Source organism: Hippopotamus amphibius, chromosome 5, assembly GCF_030028045.1.
Source record: "Hippopotamus amphibius kiboko isolate mHipAmp2 chromosome 5, mHipAmp2.hap2, whole genome shotgun sequence".
Lineage (NCBI taxonomy): Eukaryota > Metazoa > Chordata > Mammalia > Artiodactyla > Hippopotamidae > Hippopotamus > Hippopotamus amphibius.
In genome coordinates, this window is record NC_080190.1 from 101688728 (window position 1) to 101706791 (window position 18064).

General features: G+C 38.7%; 1 protein-coding gene across 1 annotated transcript; it reads right to left on the reverse strand.

Annotated features, from left to right (window-relative positions):
* Positions 1-699: 699 nt before the first annotated feature.
* CA3 (carbonic anhydrase 3) lies at positions 700-10209 on the reverse strand. Its single transcript, XM_057736599.1, has 7 exons — positions 9917-10209; positions 8979-9176; positions 6994-7112; positions 5137-5229; positions 3956-4018; positions 2620-2775; positions 700-1677 (listed from the first exon to the last, which is right to left on the reverse strand). The coding sequence occupies exons 1-7, from the start codon at positions 9948-9950 to the stop codon at positions 1558-1560; spliced, it is 783 nt and encodes a 260-aa protein (XP_057592582.1). The 5' UTR covers positions 9951-10209; the 3' UTR covers positions 700-1557.
* Positions 10210-18064: the final 7855 nt, after the last annotated feature.

The window sequence follows — 18064 nt, forward strand, 5'->3', positions numbered from 1 at the left end:
CACCCTGAGAGAAGCAGCTTGTGTATCACCACTAATTGATGAAAGCTCCACACCTCCTAATTTCAAGGGATTTAATTAACACATCCAGTTTGCACTGACCAACCTGGTTTTACTTCACCCAAGTGGTAATTTATTAAATAACGTTAGCCTCCTAGGATTTTGTCACATGACTTGACTTCTAGCATTGCAGGACTCTCCTGACCCAATACCATTTTCATTCCTCAGGGTAATGCAATTATTGCTGCCGTTTTCGAAAGTAAGTTAACACATTAGCCAGTAATGTGATGAGAGATTTATCAAAGCCACTAACTGCAAAATTAGACTTTATGTCTTAAGATATTTTGTGTTTTGAAGGTCTCAATGTATGGATTTTTGCAGCATTAGACTGGTGTTATCATGATGCACATTAAAAAAAATAAGGGCATGAAGGCTACAGTCTGACTTGATTCCATGTTCCTAAGTTAGCAACCATGGTACTGGTATGGACCCCAGAGTCCAAAAACAACTTTGAAATCTCCAGAAACTAGTCCACACTCTCAAATGTATGGCTACACATTCCTCTTCTTGTCTTCAATTTCCTCGGAATGCCCCCAGTAATTGCTTCAGCTGCTCCACAATCAAACTCAGAATTCAAGTCCCTTGAGCTATAAAAACAAACTTACAAAGTTCTCGCTCCTTAAAAAACACAACACTCAACTGTTTGCATTCATGTCTTTATTAGCTTTGATGATCAGTACAACTGCTTTTACTTCAAGTGCAGTTATTCACTCCTGCATGTTCTAGGAATCATTAACCCCACGCTGAAATCAGAGGTGGTTTTTATTTTAATAAGCATGCAAAGATATAAGTAGTAAAATGAAAAATAAATGGCCCTCCTTCAGGTAAAGAAAAATATTAGGATAAAGTCAACCATCTTTATGAAGAAAACATTCAAATAATGGGTCAAAATTTCTTAAAAATTCCTGGTCAGTGTGTTTTACTTTCATTGATAATCAAAACCAGGCAATCTTTACAGTAGTTTAAAAGTTAATAAATGATGGACCCCTTGTTGGTTTTATATACGGGTTAAAACACATCATCATCTCAATTCTTGGTGTCCACGGTCATATTAATTTCTGGCTTATGTTGAATTGCTATATTATCTTCAGACACCTCTACCCCCACATATAGAATTACTCACTATTTCTTTAAGAAGGATAACGCAGAACCACGTAGAGAGTAAACTGAAGTTCTGTGAAATTTAAGATGACACAAAAATAGTGCCCAACAGCCATTTTTCTCTATCTTTACTCTTCCAATTTTGTTTCTTCTTCTTTGAAACCTTACTAGAAATGCTGCTTTTGCAGGAAAGGTGATTAATTATTACAAAGGCCAAATGCTTTCATCGGAGATCTAGTCAATAGTATCACTCTGGTTTCTTGGTGATTGCATCTCTCATCTTCATTGCACAGTATGGAAAACTGAAATATACTTGGAGTAAGGAGCACCGAAAGGAGGCAAGGAACCAAGCTCCGCAGTGTCGGTTTCCTTCCCTGAAGAGGGCAAGCTCCAGCGGCCTCATTTGAAGGAGGCCTTCACTATCCTGTCCTTGATAGGCTGCGGGGGGCGCCAGTTCCTCACCAGGGGCACCGGGGGCTCATTCTCCGGGCTGGAGTAGAGGCTCCGCAGCTTGGCCATCTGCAAGGGACAAGGGGTGAATGTCAGCAGGACACACAGACCAAGTGAACACATTAGGAATGAAACAAAGAGTTAGAAATTGCTGGCTTTCTAAACAAGCAAACCAAGAAACCTGTCTCCAGTATGCAGTTCAGAGTTATTTGGTTACCAGTTCCTGAGTAATAAAAATCTTTTTTTAAAATTTGTAAAAACACTTTTCTTCCTTTTATAGAGGATCACCATAAACTCCGGTCAAAACCTTTTCCTCCGGAATTCTGAAACAACTATTTTAATTTGACGGATCAGTATGAAATCTACCCCTTACGTAGGAGTGGAAGACAGTATCAGTGCAAATAATAAGCTCAATTGGCCTTCATTGCATAAGTTAATAGAATCAATTTACATGACACTTAAAAGGGAGGCCTGAGCAGAGAGGTCAAAGGTATTGAAAGCAGACAGACTGAAATTGGAATCTCAGATCCGGCCCTTGGCTGTGTGATCACAAACAAATTACTTAACCTTTCTGAGCCTCAACCTACTTAGCTGTAAAACTGGGGAACTAGTATACAGCTCACAAGGATGTTCAATTCCTTCCACCAGCATCTTCTCCCTGGGCCTGTACTGACCATCCCATCTGCTAAACAGTGCTTCATATTTGGGAGTTCTCCAAATTAGCAAAGACTAACTTATATGCATCTGTACCCTTAAGTGTTTCTAGAGCACAAACTTGGGCATTGTTCAGCTTCACCACCACCTTTAAATGTTTTGCATTTAGCCTGGTACCCTTTGGAAGTTGAGTTTTAGAAAGTTAAACAGGCAAACTATGAAATCGCCGGTCGTAGAGCTGTTTGGTAAGCATCTATTAGCAGCTTTATGTTTTCAGTTTAGCATTTTTATCTCACAGAGCCCGCCAGCGATGCTAAGTCCACGTGCTCCCGAGACCGGCCTGCGGCTGCTGCTCACCTGGTCAGAGCTCACGGTGATGGGCTCCTTCAGCAGGATCCACACGATGCATTCCTCACAGGGCGGCGTGGTGAAGGAGCCGTGGTAGGTCCAGTAGTCTCGGCAGGCAGGGAACAGGCAGGATGGGTCGAAGTTCGTGAAGGGCGCCTCCTTGCCCTGGGAGAGAGCGAAAGACCAGGACCAGGAGCAGTGAGCGGGCACATGCGCACAGCCCGCCCCTAGCATCTCATGGTTGTCAGAGAATGGATTTCAAATGCAACTGAGAAAATGGAGCGTGTGAACAAATACTTGCCTTTTAGAAATAAAAGGTAAGGGGGAGGCCGGTTTGCATGGTGTGACTTTGGCACAGTTATTGTAATATTTTATTTCTTACTGTCGGTAGACCTATAAATCTAAATTTCTCAAGAAAAAGGACAAACTCATTTTAAACTGTAACAAAAATATTTCATGTAAGTTAATGCTAAAAAAATATATAAGTTAATGCTGAGGTTCCCGATACAAAACAGGTTTGCATTTTTATTGAATATCATACTCAGAATACTTACTTTTTCTGGTGGTAAAACTATAAAGCATTTGATTAGAACAGTCCCAAAGAATTAAAGTGAGTCTGTCAAGTAGAAGAATCTACTGCTAAGATTTAAAATACATAGGTGCAACCCAGGAGAGAAAGGGAAACACTAGGACCCAAACATTTAGTACCTCTGCAAGTATGTAAGTATGTGTGTGTTGGGCAGGGGGACCCCTCTCAACTCTCTCAAACACTTCATTAAAAATGTAATTATCCGACAGGTTGACTCTGAGAATTGAATAAGCTTTTGTATGTGAAACTGCTCTAAAAACTACAACCCATAAAAATATATATACAGGGACTTTCTAGGTGGCACAGTGGTTACGAATCCGCCTGCCAATGCAGGGGACACAGGTTCAATCCCTGCTCCAAGAAGATCCCACAGGCCATGGAGCAACTAAGCCCGTGCGCCACAACTATTGAGCCCACGTGCTGCAACTACTGAAGCCCACGCACCTAGAGCCTGTGCTCCGCAACAAGAGAAGCCACCTCAATGAGGAGCCCGCGCACCACAATAAAGAGTGGCCCCCACTCGCTGCAGCTAGAGAAAGCCCGCGTGCAGCAATGAAGACCCAGTGAAGACAACCCCCCCAAAAATATATATTTAGACACAAATATAACAGCATTTGCTTCTATATGTAGGCTTAGCATATTCATCAAACTTACTAACAGATTTTAGGTGAAAGGAGTACACTTGAAAATGTAAAAAGACAAAATTGACATACCCTGCTTTTATGTTCTAAGAGGGAAAATTTTTTTTTTTTTTACCTTCGTCTTAATTTTGTCCAATGCATCAAGGACTATCTGGAACTCGCCTTTCTCATGTCCTATCTGTAAAAGAAAAAGGAAAAGAAAAAGAGAAAGAAAAAGAAAAAGAAAAAGAAAACCAACAATTATATTTTTCTCTCCTCCATAATTTAGGATTGTCTTAAAAACTGATTTTAATCCATCCATCTACAATTAGTGTTTATAAATCTGCCAGAATATCTTGTACTAAGCAAAAACATAAGTTTATTTCCCCCCCAAGATTTTAGAGTATATATTTTCTGAACTAAACTTGGACTCCAGGCCTCTGAAGTACAAAGCCACAAATTACATGTTGATTTATATCTATGTCCTTGACCTTCTCTGGGAAGTCATTCTACTTTTCCTTTTAATAGAATTAGAGCTAGGATGGACTCAGTGTACGTAAAACCAACTTCGTTGTCTTTCTGCTGAGACTCACTCCACTTCCTGTAGTACCGTGTTCGAGCACTAAAAATGACCCAGTGAATTCAGAGCATAAGACAAATTAGGTCATTCAAAAAGAAAGAAGCTAGATTTTCACCTCTGGCTTAAAATCTGGATTATGTTACCACTAAATTCATGTGTTAATGACACTAAGTCCTCTCTAAACCAAGGCTGGCTCAACAACACACACATTCCATGTGCTATCTTAGCCTGGGATCATGTGAGTGGTAGCCACCCTAAGCCGAGGGGATGTCCAGCCAGGGACTTGGCATCACAGTGGTTCCCAACATTGGCTTTTCTGGTTTCCACTGCAATTGACGTGGGGTAGTGGGAAAGGGTAATGAACAATGCTGCCCTTGCGCTCACTGCCACTGAAATAAGCTCCTTCAAAGGCTCCATCTCCACCGCCCCTACACACACACACACACACACACACACACACACACACAGGCACACGCACACACACATCCTGCGTCTTGAGAAAATTTAGAAGCACTAGGGGTACTGAAGTATGGCAAAAGTTACCCTTTTAAGGAAGAGCAAAACATTTTGAGCTGATCTCAGCAGAAATACCTTGATTAGTTGAATGAATACTGAAATTCATTTTTCTCTCCCCTTTAAATAAAAGGAGGGAGTGACACTTAATCATTGATAAGGAACTATCCTAAGCATTGATAAGGAAATAATCTGAAAAAAAAAATGGTCAATTTTTACCCTACCTTCAGAAAAATGCCAACCACAGCTACTCCATCAGGTTTCTTCAGAGCACTTGAAAAACTGTTATACTTTGAATTCCAGTGAACCAAATGAAGCTGAAACCACAGAACAGAGGTTATGAGGTAAATTCCTAAAATAAGGAAATAAATATAAAATTATTCATAATAAACTCAATAATTATACAGTCGAAGATTGCTGAACACTCTCACAGAAGTTGATACAATTCTGAAAATTAACATGCAATTTTTGGTAAGACTTTTAATGGCTCAAATGAAAAGTTATGATAGAATCGGTGGAAACTGAACTTTCATTAAACCCACTTAAAATATTATTTTAGTTTTGTATAAGATTAGTCCTTTTCCTGACCAAATCAAACAGTGAAACACAGAGCTATAAACAGGAATCTGCTAACTAGAATTCTAAAGTCACAATTAACTGGGAAGCAAGAGAGGAAAAACAAGGGGACAAATTCTTGGGCATTTTCATGCCTCTCTCCTTTCAGCAAAAAGTGCTCTAGAATCAGGTGGTAACCTTAATAAGGTTAAGGTGCTAACATACTCACTAGTTAAATTAGTCAAATTTTCCACATTGAGTTATATAGAATGGCCAGAGGATACAATAGTTCATGGCAGTTTAAACATATTTTATTCAAGACCAAAAGTGTGAGATAATCCCACACGTAAAGACCAAACCACAAGCCTTGCCCACATTTGTAAGGAATATACTAAACTTTCCCCATTTGTGGGGGGAAGATGTCTGGAAGGCATTCTCGATTAATTTATCCTGTCACTGGCTGTCTAGATGGGCTATAGAGAACGGAACGATCACAGGCAAGTACTTTGGGTCTCCTGCAGTTTAGTTTAACTGTTTAGTTAAGTTCAATTAAGCTGCCTAATGATTCTGCCTAAGAGAGTATCCACAAGGAGCTCCAAGGTTCCTGTCTCAGCACCTCTGTGAACCAGAGCCTGCCTCTGCGAACCAGAGCCTGCCTCTGCAAGAGTCTGGCAGGACAAATGGAATTATCCTCACCTCCAGGGCATTTGTCACCCCTTATAGGCTTGGCTTTATACAGAGAACATGCAGGAGGCTTGTCTTATTTCCTTGTAATTTGATGCCTTGATCTGAGCTACAAATCATGGGTTTTCTTTAATGAGTTAACTGGAACAGAGAGTAGTGTTTGCTCATATTAAATAATGTGTATCTATATCTAACTATCTCTGTGTGCGTAAGCACATATGTACATATAAAATCACACACACACACACACACACACACAAGCACACCCTTCATTAGGAGATGAGAGCGTAGCATTAGCCAGAATTACTAAATGCTATTTTTAAAGCATCACACTCTTGTAAAAGCAGCAGCTTAGGGCACTGGGCAGCGTGATGGACTATGAAGCCAATCAGCATAAGGTAGAGCCCAGGTCTAGCATTCATGCCCTGTGTGACTTTGTTACGTAACGTTCCTGTGCCTCAGTTTCCTTGTCTGTAACCCATCTGACAGTGTGCCGAGAGGATCAAATGAGTCAGTACTTGTAGGCACTTAATACGTATTAGCTATCCTTATCTTTTCAGTTCCATTCAGGACCCTGGCTTTTTAAAAAATTATTATTATTAAGCTGCTAGCCAATGTCTAAATATAACCTTGAAAGGCTTCATGGGTGATGCTAACGCACCTACACTCTTTAAACTGTCTAGCCATGAATGTTTGGCAGCTTCAGTTTTTACCGAAACTACTGCAGCACTTTTTATAACTACAGGCTTGAAGCAAACACGGTGATGCTAGTCTGTCACGATCATTCAGTTTTCAGTTTGCACTGGGTGAGATCCAGAGTGGGTAACAGCAGTACCTCCTACCTCCGCTGCATACTTGACTCCATCCACGATGTGCTCAGAGCCGTGATCATCCGAGGAGCCCCAGTGAAGATGAAACTGGCGAAGCCGGTAGGGTGCAGTGAGAGGACCACCTCTCAGCACTGTGATTCAGAGAAGCTAGGTCAGCAAGTGAACACTTCTTTTACAGAGCCCTGCTTTAAACAGCCCTTATAGCCAAAGCTTGACGCACTGGGCTGATGGTGCTGTTCCCAAGCACACTGGTCTCTTTCTCATAAAATAAAGTCTTGGGGTATATCAAAATAAATGCTTTCTCTTCTCTGTCTTTCTGTTTGCTTGTTTTATTGTTTTCTAAATGTCAATTTAACATTTATGAAAATAAAACTAAAACAGTAGAGGCAATGAAAATAACCAAAGCACGGGTGTGTTGCGTGATGTCCTGGGGAGAACAGGACAGTTGAGAGCCAGGCAGATTTAGGTTCCAATCCCGGCCCCACCCCTTGCTCGTTGTGTGATTTCAGGCAAGTTGCTACACTTCTCTGAACCCGTTTCTGCATCTCTCTGAAGGTGATAATAATACTCACCTTTCAGAGCTGCTGTGAGGATTAAATGAGATTAAAGACTTTAAACTGCTCGCCACAGTGCCCAGCACCGTCATCGCTGAGCAAATGTGAATTCCTTCTCCAAGTCTTGCCTCCAATTACACTTTTCTTCAAGACTGCAGGCAAGAGCTCTCACTCACATTTTATTCGGACTGTGTTTATTCAAATGAGATGAAACGGAAAATGCAGAAGTTTCCCAAGGCATCAATCAACGTGGACCCCTAAACGAGATGATTCTCCATAGCATGAATGTGTTTGCTGTCCAAATACCCCAACTTGGCACTTAACTTGGTTTCACTTCATTTAGCCTGGGGAGTCATTTAGAAATGCAAATATTTTCTAAAAGATATTGGAAACTATACAGAAACCCTAAAATTAAAATTCAGCAATGTATGCTAGATCAAAATAGAATTCAGAGGGTAGCTATTCTAGAAAAGATTGACCAGCTGTTGGTGCTGATAACCAATGAGATTATTGTTGAAGAAAAAATATATATCTATGATATTCCTTACCTGGAACGTGCTAGTAGGTAGAAATTATAACTGTTACTCTAATTACAACATCATCGAGAATATTCATTCATGTACATCAGTAAGGATAATTTTAATTTCTTTACAAATATGGTTATAGGAAAATGTATTACTGTATACCAAGTACCAAAAGGCTAAAGGTAGATTCTTACCTCATTCACAGTGAAATAAAGCATTTCTAATTAGCCTTCTTTTATTTCACTGATTTGCTTAACAGTGTAGGTGAAATAAAGAGATTTTTTTAAACATGCGATTTTTCATTTTCACACAAATGCAAATCACAACTCAAGGAGAAATTATCAGATTCTTCAAAAACACTCACCAAAATGATTAGTCAGATGAACCCCACTGAAGCACTGAAGGCAAGTCTTCTTGACTCATACAGTGGGTCTACTCTCTTCTCTGACTGGCCCCCACCCACACGCCAGGGGAAGAGAGTACCTACTTGGTTTCTTTGCTATGTTCCTTGCTCTGTAGAAGGGAATCTGTGCCACATTTGGGAATGGGAGTCTTGCTCTCCAGGCCTTGGTTAGGATGCAGAAAACCCCTCAGCTATAGACCAACAGAGCCTGAAGAACACTCATGTGGACTCATTATCATCACCTCCCTATCAAGCTTCATTTCAGGAATGAATTGCCAACTTTTAGCTTTGGCATGGGGCAATTTTGTAGAAGCCAGGGTGACCAGGGTTAGAGACTGAGACATTGCTCTCCCATGTATAAATAGAATTCTTCATGGCTAGAGCAAAGTCAAATGTCATCTCCATTTTCAGAGAAGTGTCCCCTCTTCCCACCAATTCCGTTGCTGTCATAAATCACACTTTGCCAACATGGACACTGAAAATGTTCATGTGTCTCTACCTCAGTGTCATACTTACTTGACCTGTCATAAGTATCATCAAACACTACCCTGCAGGTCTTCCCATTGTTCAGGATGGTCTTGGCAGAGCCAGGGTCATAAGATGCTGTCCATGGCTTCAGGGAAGGGTCGTGGTTGATGTCTTTAGTGTGCAGTTCAATGGGTGACTGGTTGTTTCCCTTGGCAATCGGGTAAAGTTCATGCCAGTGGTCAGGACCTAGGAAATCAAATTGAAGGGATTTATTTATTTGGTGGTACAATCCAAGCCCTCTTTCTAAGTGACTAAACCAGCAAAATACACAGAGGCTAGACAGTGATTATGAAAAGGTCTAGGATTTCAGATTGGGCAATACAAGGCTTAGCGTTTAAGACCTGTTCATAGTTTTGTTAATAGTGTTACCTAGAAACTATATTTAACTCCGTGTAGTTCCTCAAATTTTCCATCTATTTGCTCAAATGTAGGCTCAAAGGCTTACTTCTGAAGTGGACTTCATCACGTTTTACCAATGCCATATTCTATCATAGAGGTGCAGTAAAACAACACTGACCCTAAGTGGATTTCAGAGCACATCCACATTCCTTTTCCCATGGGCAGGCAGAAGCTGCAGGCAGAGCAGCTTATACGAATAGCAGGCTCAGAGAGGTTACATGCTTGCCCAGCATCACGGAGAAAGAGACAGTCAGAGCTGGCCCTCTGTGGTCTGACTTCTCCGTCAGAGGCACTGCGATCTGGGCAAGTTACCGAGCCTCTCTGCGCTTCAGTTCCCTCCAATGGGAGTAAACAGCTCCACACCGGGGAGAACTAAATGACATAAAGGTAGAAGGGTCATCAGTGTTTGGCACTCGGGAAGCGCTCAGTAAATGTTCGTTTCCATCGACTCCCCTGCACTTGCTGGAATTGCCCACTTTCTGAGCAGCGCCCTCCCGGACTAACCAGGAGCGGCCGCGCACACTCACCGTTGTGGTCCGCATAGCCCCACTCCTTGGCCATGGTGGTTTTCCTGGGCCCTGGACGGCTGCTGCCTTCTCTCCCCCGCCGCCGTGCACAGTCCCCGCGAGCCCGCACCTCTTATATAGGTCCCCCCCACACTTGCATGGCCTTATTAGGTCAGCGAGGGTGGGGCGGGGGGCTAAACAGGATTGGGGTGGTATTTGGGAGGCGGGGTGGCAAAGCCAATGAATTCCAAGAGCTGGACAGCTGTCGGGGTGTGGGGAGATGGGCGGAGGGCCCCCCTCCCCACTCTCTGGATGCGCTGCTCCTGGCCCTTCTACCCTCCCTCCTGGCTTCTAAAGCTGCACGGCTCTCTAACCCCGGCGCCGAAGTGCAGAAATGCCGGCGACTTTCGCCTCCTCCTCCCTCCCTCCTCCAAACTTTTTTTTTTTTTTTTTTTTCCGTAGGGGGGATGGGATGTGGTAGTTGTGCTTAGCCTCCTACTAAAATGTGCACCCCGCCGCCTGCTCTTGCAGCCTCACTTAGAAGTTGCTTTCAGCGCAGGCTGCTGGTCTGGCTTCGGTCTCTGGATGCTTCTACGGGTTTTTTTCGCTCCAGCGATCCGGTTACGGTGGCTGGAAAGAACATGTTTGTTTGCCTGACCCATGTTTGACTCCCTTGCAGGCAACTTGTAAAATCCTAGGAGCAAAGGAAGATAGGAAGAAAGAGGGCGGAGGTCACGTTCTCTAACTCCGTTATCCTTAAGAAATTGACAATGCCAGGTCCCAGGAAACACACCAGGGGGTATTTCTTAACCTCAGGACTCCGAAGGCTGGGTCGTGGGAATCTGGGAGGGATGTGGATCCAGGTTATCGCAGAGCAGGAACCTGGGACTGATTTACCGACTCCGTGAGCTGCACCTCTGCTCACGAAACGTCAAGAACATTCTGGAGTGCTGGAAAGCCACTAACGTAAAGTGAGCCATATTGTTTAAAACGTGTGACCTCACTTTCCAAGACATAATGAAAGATTGGAAGACGAGAGAGGAAAAGTTTTCCAGAATTGCTTTGTATTTTTTTCTCCCCCTCCCAATTTGTGTTATAGTTTGATGACCCACGTAGAAGGAGAATAGAACTGGCATATCCAGTGTGCACATGTCAAAGAAATAGTTTTAAATGTCTGGTTGTAGTTCACATTGTAGTTATTTACAATTTTAAGAGTATATTGAACATTTTTTCTTTGTTCCAACTCAGTATTAATTTTATTTTTTAAAAAGACAGCAAGAAGAGATAGGCCTAATTTCAGTGCTATCTTGGACAAAGTTGTAATATACATTTTCTTAATTACTTTGACTTTTAGTGATGTTAGGATTTTGTATTTGGGGATTACAAAACTTGAAAAGGAAATCTCTCATCATGGTAAAGATAGCTCATCCCCAAGGCATGTGGAATGACTGACCACACTCATAACCTGGACGCCAGGAGAGTCACTCCCTAGCGTATTTTTGTGACCAGGGATTATTTGATCCACACAATAGCAGTGTGGAATCAAGAACTGAGATGGTTTGGAAAATCCAAGCAAACAGCAAAGCAAGTGGCCTTAGACTCTGAGCTCAAATATGTCAGTGCTGGATTAGAAAGGCTACTGAGTTGGCATCTCTGGGCCAGTTTTCTGCTTTACTGTGATAGTGTGCTGCTGTAGTTTGTGGTCAGTGGAGCTTATATTGTGCATAGTTATTTGTATTAGTAAACTGTGATCTGGTGCCAGTTCATTAAATTGTTTCCATCCCTCTTTTTCTGCTATTTGTGGTTAGAAGATTGGTAACTAAATTTCATGTTATTTGATACATCAATAATACAGATAAAGCTTTAAATAAGGTCTTTGTACCAAGCAAGGCCAAAAATCCAGGAATTTATCTTATTGTTACTATCTATGCATAGGTAGAGTTTTAAAATGGGCTGTCATTAATTAAAAATTTAAAAAGACTGCACAACACATAAACAATAAATTAAACACTTGCACGGTAGCACATAATTTCACATAAACACTGGTTAGAATTTGCAAAGTGAAATATTTAACAGTTTTGGATTTGTGGCTTTGAAAACTCATGGCTTTTTTTTTATTGTACTTTCTTATGAGTTAATCAAAGTTGGAATTTTAAGACAGTTTATATCAAATCATGTTATTTTAGACCATAATATATTCTTCAGAAACCCCACATTAATTATCTGCATCTTAATTCATTTACACCAGCATGTTTGTCTATAAATTTCAAAATTCCCTGCCAACAGAGCAAAGAGAAAATTCTAAATTATGTACAAGATTCAAATTGTGTACTGGGATTTCTGGAGTTGGCTTAAAAAAAGAAAACCATTAGGTATACACTGATAAAAATAATGCCAGAAAAAGAGCTACAAATTATCCTTTAGCATTTGCACAGTATTTCTCTTAGCACTGTTATTGGAAAGTTGATGTATTGGGCAATGTGTAAGATTTATCCCCCAAAATGAGTGTATTCTTACAGAGAAAGGAGGAGAGAGAGAAAGAGAGGGACAATAGAGTAATCAAGGAAGATAATTTGGGTAAACAAAATTATTGGGGGGAGGGAGTGTCTGAATGTAGAAGTTTCAACTAGGTGGTATATTAAAATTATAAACTCGAAAGATCTAACATGATAAAATTTAAATATATTTTTACTCTTTATTTGCATTTTATTTTGCAAGATGCTAGGCAATATAACGAAGTCAAATCTTCTGCAAGTTGATACCATTTGGTGTTTCTAGTGCGTCAGAAACAAATAAAAAAAATGAGAAATTACATATGTATTCACCTCTGAGATCAAAGCATAAATTAGGATTTGAAGAAATTACATGATTGTGCTTAAATATCTTATATGTTTGAGGGATATGTATTTTCTACCACATTTTTATTTTCATAGAACAAATTCTGGGATACAAATGTAAATATGGCTAATAAAAATTAAAAAATAATTTTTTGCCTTCAGTTTATATCTTTTGCAATTTTTTTTAGTTTCATGTGTACAACCTTATATTTCCAATTCTTTTTTTTGAATTGAAATATAGTTGATTTACAATATTATATTAGTTTCAGTTGTACAATTTAATATTTTCAGGTGTTCAGTATATTTATAGATTATACTCCATTTAAAATCATTATAAAATATTGGCAATATTCCCTCTGTTGTACAATATATTCATGTAGCTTACTTATTTTAGACATAGTAGTTTATACCTCTTAATGCCCTATCCCTATTTCGCTCCTCACCCTTCCCTTTTCCCCACTGGTAACCACTAGTTTGACCTCTGTATCTGTGAATCTGTTTCTGTTTTGGTAGATTCATTCATTCTTTTATTTTTTAGAATTCACATATAAGTGATAACACACAGTGTCTGTCGTTGTTGGACTCATTTCACTAAGCATAAAACCCTCCAGGTCAATCCATGTTGTTGCAAATGGTAGAATTTCAGTCTTTATTATGGCTGAGTAGCATTCCATTGTGTGTGTGTGTGTGTGTGTGTGTATACACATGTGTGTGAACATGCTACACACACACATACAGGAGAGTGAGTAAAAAATTATTTGCACTCTGGGTATGTTAAAACTTCTCTTGGCCTCACTGTCTTATTAACACTTTCCATTCAAGGCTCCTGTCTCCCCAGTCACTGCTGTGCAGGTATGAACACGTTACGTCAGTTAATTTGTAACTGCGGTGCAAGCCAAAATGGAATCCCCTGCTTGTGATTTGCACTAAAGAGCAGCGTGCAGTGATTCGTTTTTTTTGTGGTCTGAGGGTGTACCTGGTGCTGTTATTTATCCAAGACTTTGTGCACAACATGGAGAAAGCATTTTGTCACAAAGAAGTGTGTATGAATGGCTAGAGAGGCTCAAAGAATGTCGCACTAGTGTTAGCCATCAAAAAGGAGCCAGACGAATGAATTGGGAGATTGGGATACCAAATTGTACACTCTAAATATATGCAGTTTATTGTATGTTAACTGTATCTCAATAAAAGTCCTAAAAAAAATTAAAAAAAAAAGAAGGAGCCAAATGCCCGTCCATGTGAAGACATGAAGACCATGGTGCATTTGTGGTTCACAGCTCAGCCTAAAATGTTTTTTTAATGAGGGAATACGAAAGCTTGTTGACAGATGGACAAAGTGTATTGAAAAGCAAGATTATGTCAAAAATTATGTATTTGTCTCTTCTAAAAGTTAATTAAAATAAATTCTACAGCCAAAGTGAGGGTAATTTTTTACTCACCCTCGTGTGTGTGTGTGTGTGTGTGTGTGTATAAAACACATCTTCTTTATCCATTCATCTGTTGATGGACACTTAGGTGGCTTCCATATCTTGGCTATTGTAAGTAATGCTGCTATGAATATTAGGATGCATGCATCTTTTCAAAATAATGTTTTAATTTTCTTCTTATATATGCTCAGGAGTAGAATTGCTGGGTCATATGGTAGTTCTATTTTTAGTTTTTTGAGGAAATTCCATGCCGTTTCCCATAGTAGCTGCACCAATTTACATTCCCACCAATAGTGTACTTGGGTCTGTTCTTCTCCATATGCTGGCTAACATTTGTTATTTGTAGACTTTTTGATGATAGCCATTTTGACAGGTGTGAGGTGATATCTTCTTGTGAATTTGATTTCCATTTCTCTGATGATTGGTAATGTTGAGTACCTTTTCGTGTGCCTGTTGCCTATCTATATATCTTCTTTGGAAAAATATCTATTTAGGTCTTCTGCCCATTTTTTAATCAAGTTGTTTGTTTTTTTGATATTGAGTTGTATGAACTGTTCATATAATTTGGATATTAACCTTTTATTGGACATGTCATTTGCAAATATTTTCTCCATTCAGTAAGTTGTCTTTTTATTTTCTTGAAAGTTTCCTTTGCTGTGCAAAGCTTTCAAGTTTAATGAGGTCCCGTTTGCTTATTTTTGCTTCTGTTTTCATTGTTTTAAGAGACAGATCCAAAAATATTACTATGATTTATGTCAAAGAGTGTCCTACCTATATTTTCTTCTAGGAGTTTTGTAGTTTCTGGTCCTCCACTTAGGTCTTCAATCCATTTTGAGGGTTTTGTTTTTTTGTTTGTTTGTTTCTTGGTTTTGTATATGGTATGAGAAAATGTTCTAATTTCACTCTTTTATGTAGCCACCCAATTTTCCTAGTACCACTTATTAAAGAGACTGTCTTTTCTCCATTGTATATTCTTGTCTCTTTTGTTGTATATTAATTGACCACAGGTGTGTGTATTTATTTCTGGGCACTCTCTCCTGTTCCATTGTTCAATGTGTCTGTTTTTGTGCCAACACCATACTGTTTTGACTACTGTAACTTTATAGTATAGTCTAAAGTCAGGAAGCATGGTACCTCCAGTTCTGCTTTTATTTCTCAAGATTGTTTTGGCTATTTGGGGTCTTTTGTGCTTCTCTATAAATTTTAGGATTATTATTCTAGTTCTGTGAAAATGTCATGAGTATTTTGATAGGGATTGCATTAAATCTGTTGATTGTTTTGGGTACTATGGACAGTTTAACAATATTAATTCTTCCAATCCATAAACATGGGATATATTTCAGTTTATTTGTGTCATCTTCAGTTTCCTTCATGAATGTTTTATAGTTTGCAGAATAGCCTTTTACATTCTTGGTTAAGATTATTCCTAGGTATTTTATTCTATTGATGCAATTTCAAACAGAATTATTTTCTTGTTTTCTCTTTGTGATAGTTCACTTTTAGTTTATAGGGAAGCAACAAATTTCTGTATATTAATCTTGTATCCTGCGATTTTGCTGAATTCATTTATTAGTTCTTATAGTTTTTGAGTGGAGACTTTAGGGTTTTCTATATACTGTATCATGTCTTCTGCAAATAGTGACAGTTTTAGTCCTATCCTTCCCATTTGAATGCCTTTTATTTCTTTTTCTTATCTGATTGTTTTGGCTAGGACTTCCAATACTATGTTAAATAGAAGTGTCAAGAGTGGGCATCCTTCTCTTGTTCCTGTTTTTAGAAGAAAAGCTCTAAGCTTTTCACCATTGAATATGGTGTTAGCTGTAAGTTTGTCATAAATAGCCTTTATTATATTGAAATATGCTCCCGCTATATATATGAGCATTTTTGTCATGAGTGGGTGTTGAACTTTGTCAAGTGCTTTTTCTGCATTTATTGAAATGATCATGTGATTTTTCTTCTTCCTTTTCTTAATGTAGTGTATCGCATTCATTGATTTGGGGATATTGAACTATTCTTGCATCCTGGAATAAATCCCATTGATCGTGGTGTATGATCCATTTTATATATTGCTTAATTTAGTTTGTTAATATTTTGTTTAAGATCTTTGCATCTATATTCATCAGAGATATTGGCCTGTAATTTCTTTTTTTGTAGTTTCTTCATCTAGTTTTGGTATGAGGAAATGGTGGTCTTGTAGAATGAATTTGGGAGTGTTCCCTCCTCTTCAATTTTTTGACTAGCTTGAGAAGGATAGGTATTAGCTGTTTTTTATGTTAAGTGAATTCCCTGTGAAGCCATCCATTCCTGGACTTTTGTTTCCTGGAAGTTATTTTTCAATTGTAAGTTCAATTTCACTACTGGTGTCTATTCAGATTTTTGTTTCTTCCTGATTCAGGCTTGGAAGTTTGCACATGTCTAGAAATTTATCCATTTCTTCTAGGTTGTCCACTTTGTTTGCATAGAACTGCTCATAGTATTCTCTTATGGTTTTTTGCATCTCAGTGATATCTGTTCCTATTTCTCTTCTTTCTTATTTTGTTTTCTTGAGTCTTCTCTTTTTTTCTTGATAAGCTAGCTAAAGACATAAATTTTGTTTGTCTTTTAAAAAAACAGCTTTTGGTTTCATTGATATTTTCTAATTTTTGTCTCTATTTTATTTATTTCCTCTCTGATCTTTGTTATTTCCTTCCTTCTCCTCACTTTGGGCTTTGTTTGTTCTTCTTTTTCTAATTTCTTTAGATGGTAGGTTAAGTTGTTTATTTGAGATTTTTTTCTTGTTTCTTGAGGTAGGCCTATATTGCTATAAATTTTCCTCTTAGAATTGCTTTTTCTGTGTTCCTAGATTTTGGAAATTTGTGTTGTCATTTTCACTTGTCTCGAGGTGTTTTCTGATTTCCTCTTTGATCTCTTCATTGACCCACTGGTTTTTAATAAAATGTTGTTTAGTTTCCATGTGTTTGTGTTTTTCCATTTTTCTTCCTGTAATTGATTTCTAGTTTCATACTATTGTGGTCAGAAAAAAATGCTTAATATGGTTTATATCCTCTCAAATTTGTTGAGACTTGTTTTGTGGCCAAACTTGTGAACTGTCCTGGAAAACATTCCATGTGCACTGGGGAAGAATGTATATTCTGCTGGTTTTGGATGGATTGTCCTGTAGGTATCTACTAAATCCAACCAGTCTAATATGTCATTTAATGGCTACTGTTTTCTTATTAATTTACTTTTTGGAAGATCTGTCCATTGACATAAGTAAGATGTTAAAGTCCCTTAGTATTATTGTATTATTGTCAATTTCTCCTCATAAGTCTGTTAATATTTGCTCTATATATTTATGTGCTTCTATTCTATATTAGGTATATATATATTAATGAGTGTTATCTACTCTTTTATTGTCCCTATATTATTATATAATGCCTTTCTTTGTCTTTTATTATAGACTTTGTTTTAAAGTATATTTTGTCTTATATCAGTATTACAACCCTAGCTTTCTTGTCATTTCCATTTGCATGAAGTATCCTTTTCTGTCCCCTCACTTTCAGTCTTTGTTTGTCTTTAGCTCTGAAGTGACGATCTTGTAAGTAGCATATAGATGGCTCTTGTATTATCCAATTTGCCACCCTTTATCTTTTGCATGGAACATTTAGTCCATTGACATTTAAAAAGATTGTTGATAAGTATGTGCTTCTTGTCATTTTTGTTACTGGTTTTCTGGTTGTTTTTGTAGTTCTTCTCTGTCCTTCTTGTTGTAATTTCTTCCTTTGTGGTTTTGTGGTTTTCTTTAGTGGTATGCTTGTGTTCCATTCTCTCTAGTTTTTATGTATCTATGTAGATTTTTGATTTGTGGTTACCATGGGGTTTGTGTATATTGACCTATAACTATATCTACTTGATTTAAATTGGTA

Excerpts from the sequence above, each read along its gene's own strand:
- CA3 (XM_057736599.1), bottom strand. The coding sequence starts at position 9,950 with ATGGCCAAGGAGTGGGGCTATGCGGACCACAACG. Across the intron at positions 7,113-8,978 it reads TGATACTTATGACAGGTCAA|TGCTGAGAGGTGGTCCTCTC; the intron begins GTAAGTATGACA and ends TCTGAATCACAG. Across the intron at positions 5,230-6,993 it reads GAGTCAAGTATGCAGCGGAG|CTTCATTTGGTTCACTGGAA; the intron begins GTAGGAGGTACT and ends CTGTGGTTTCAG.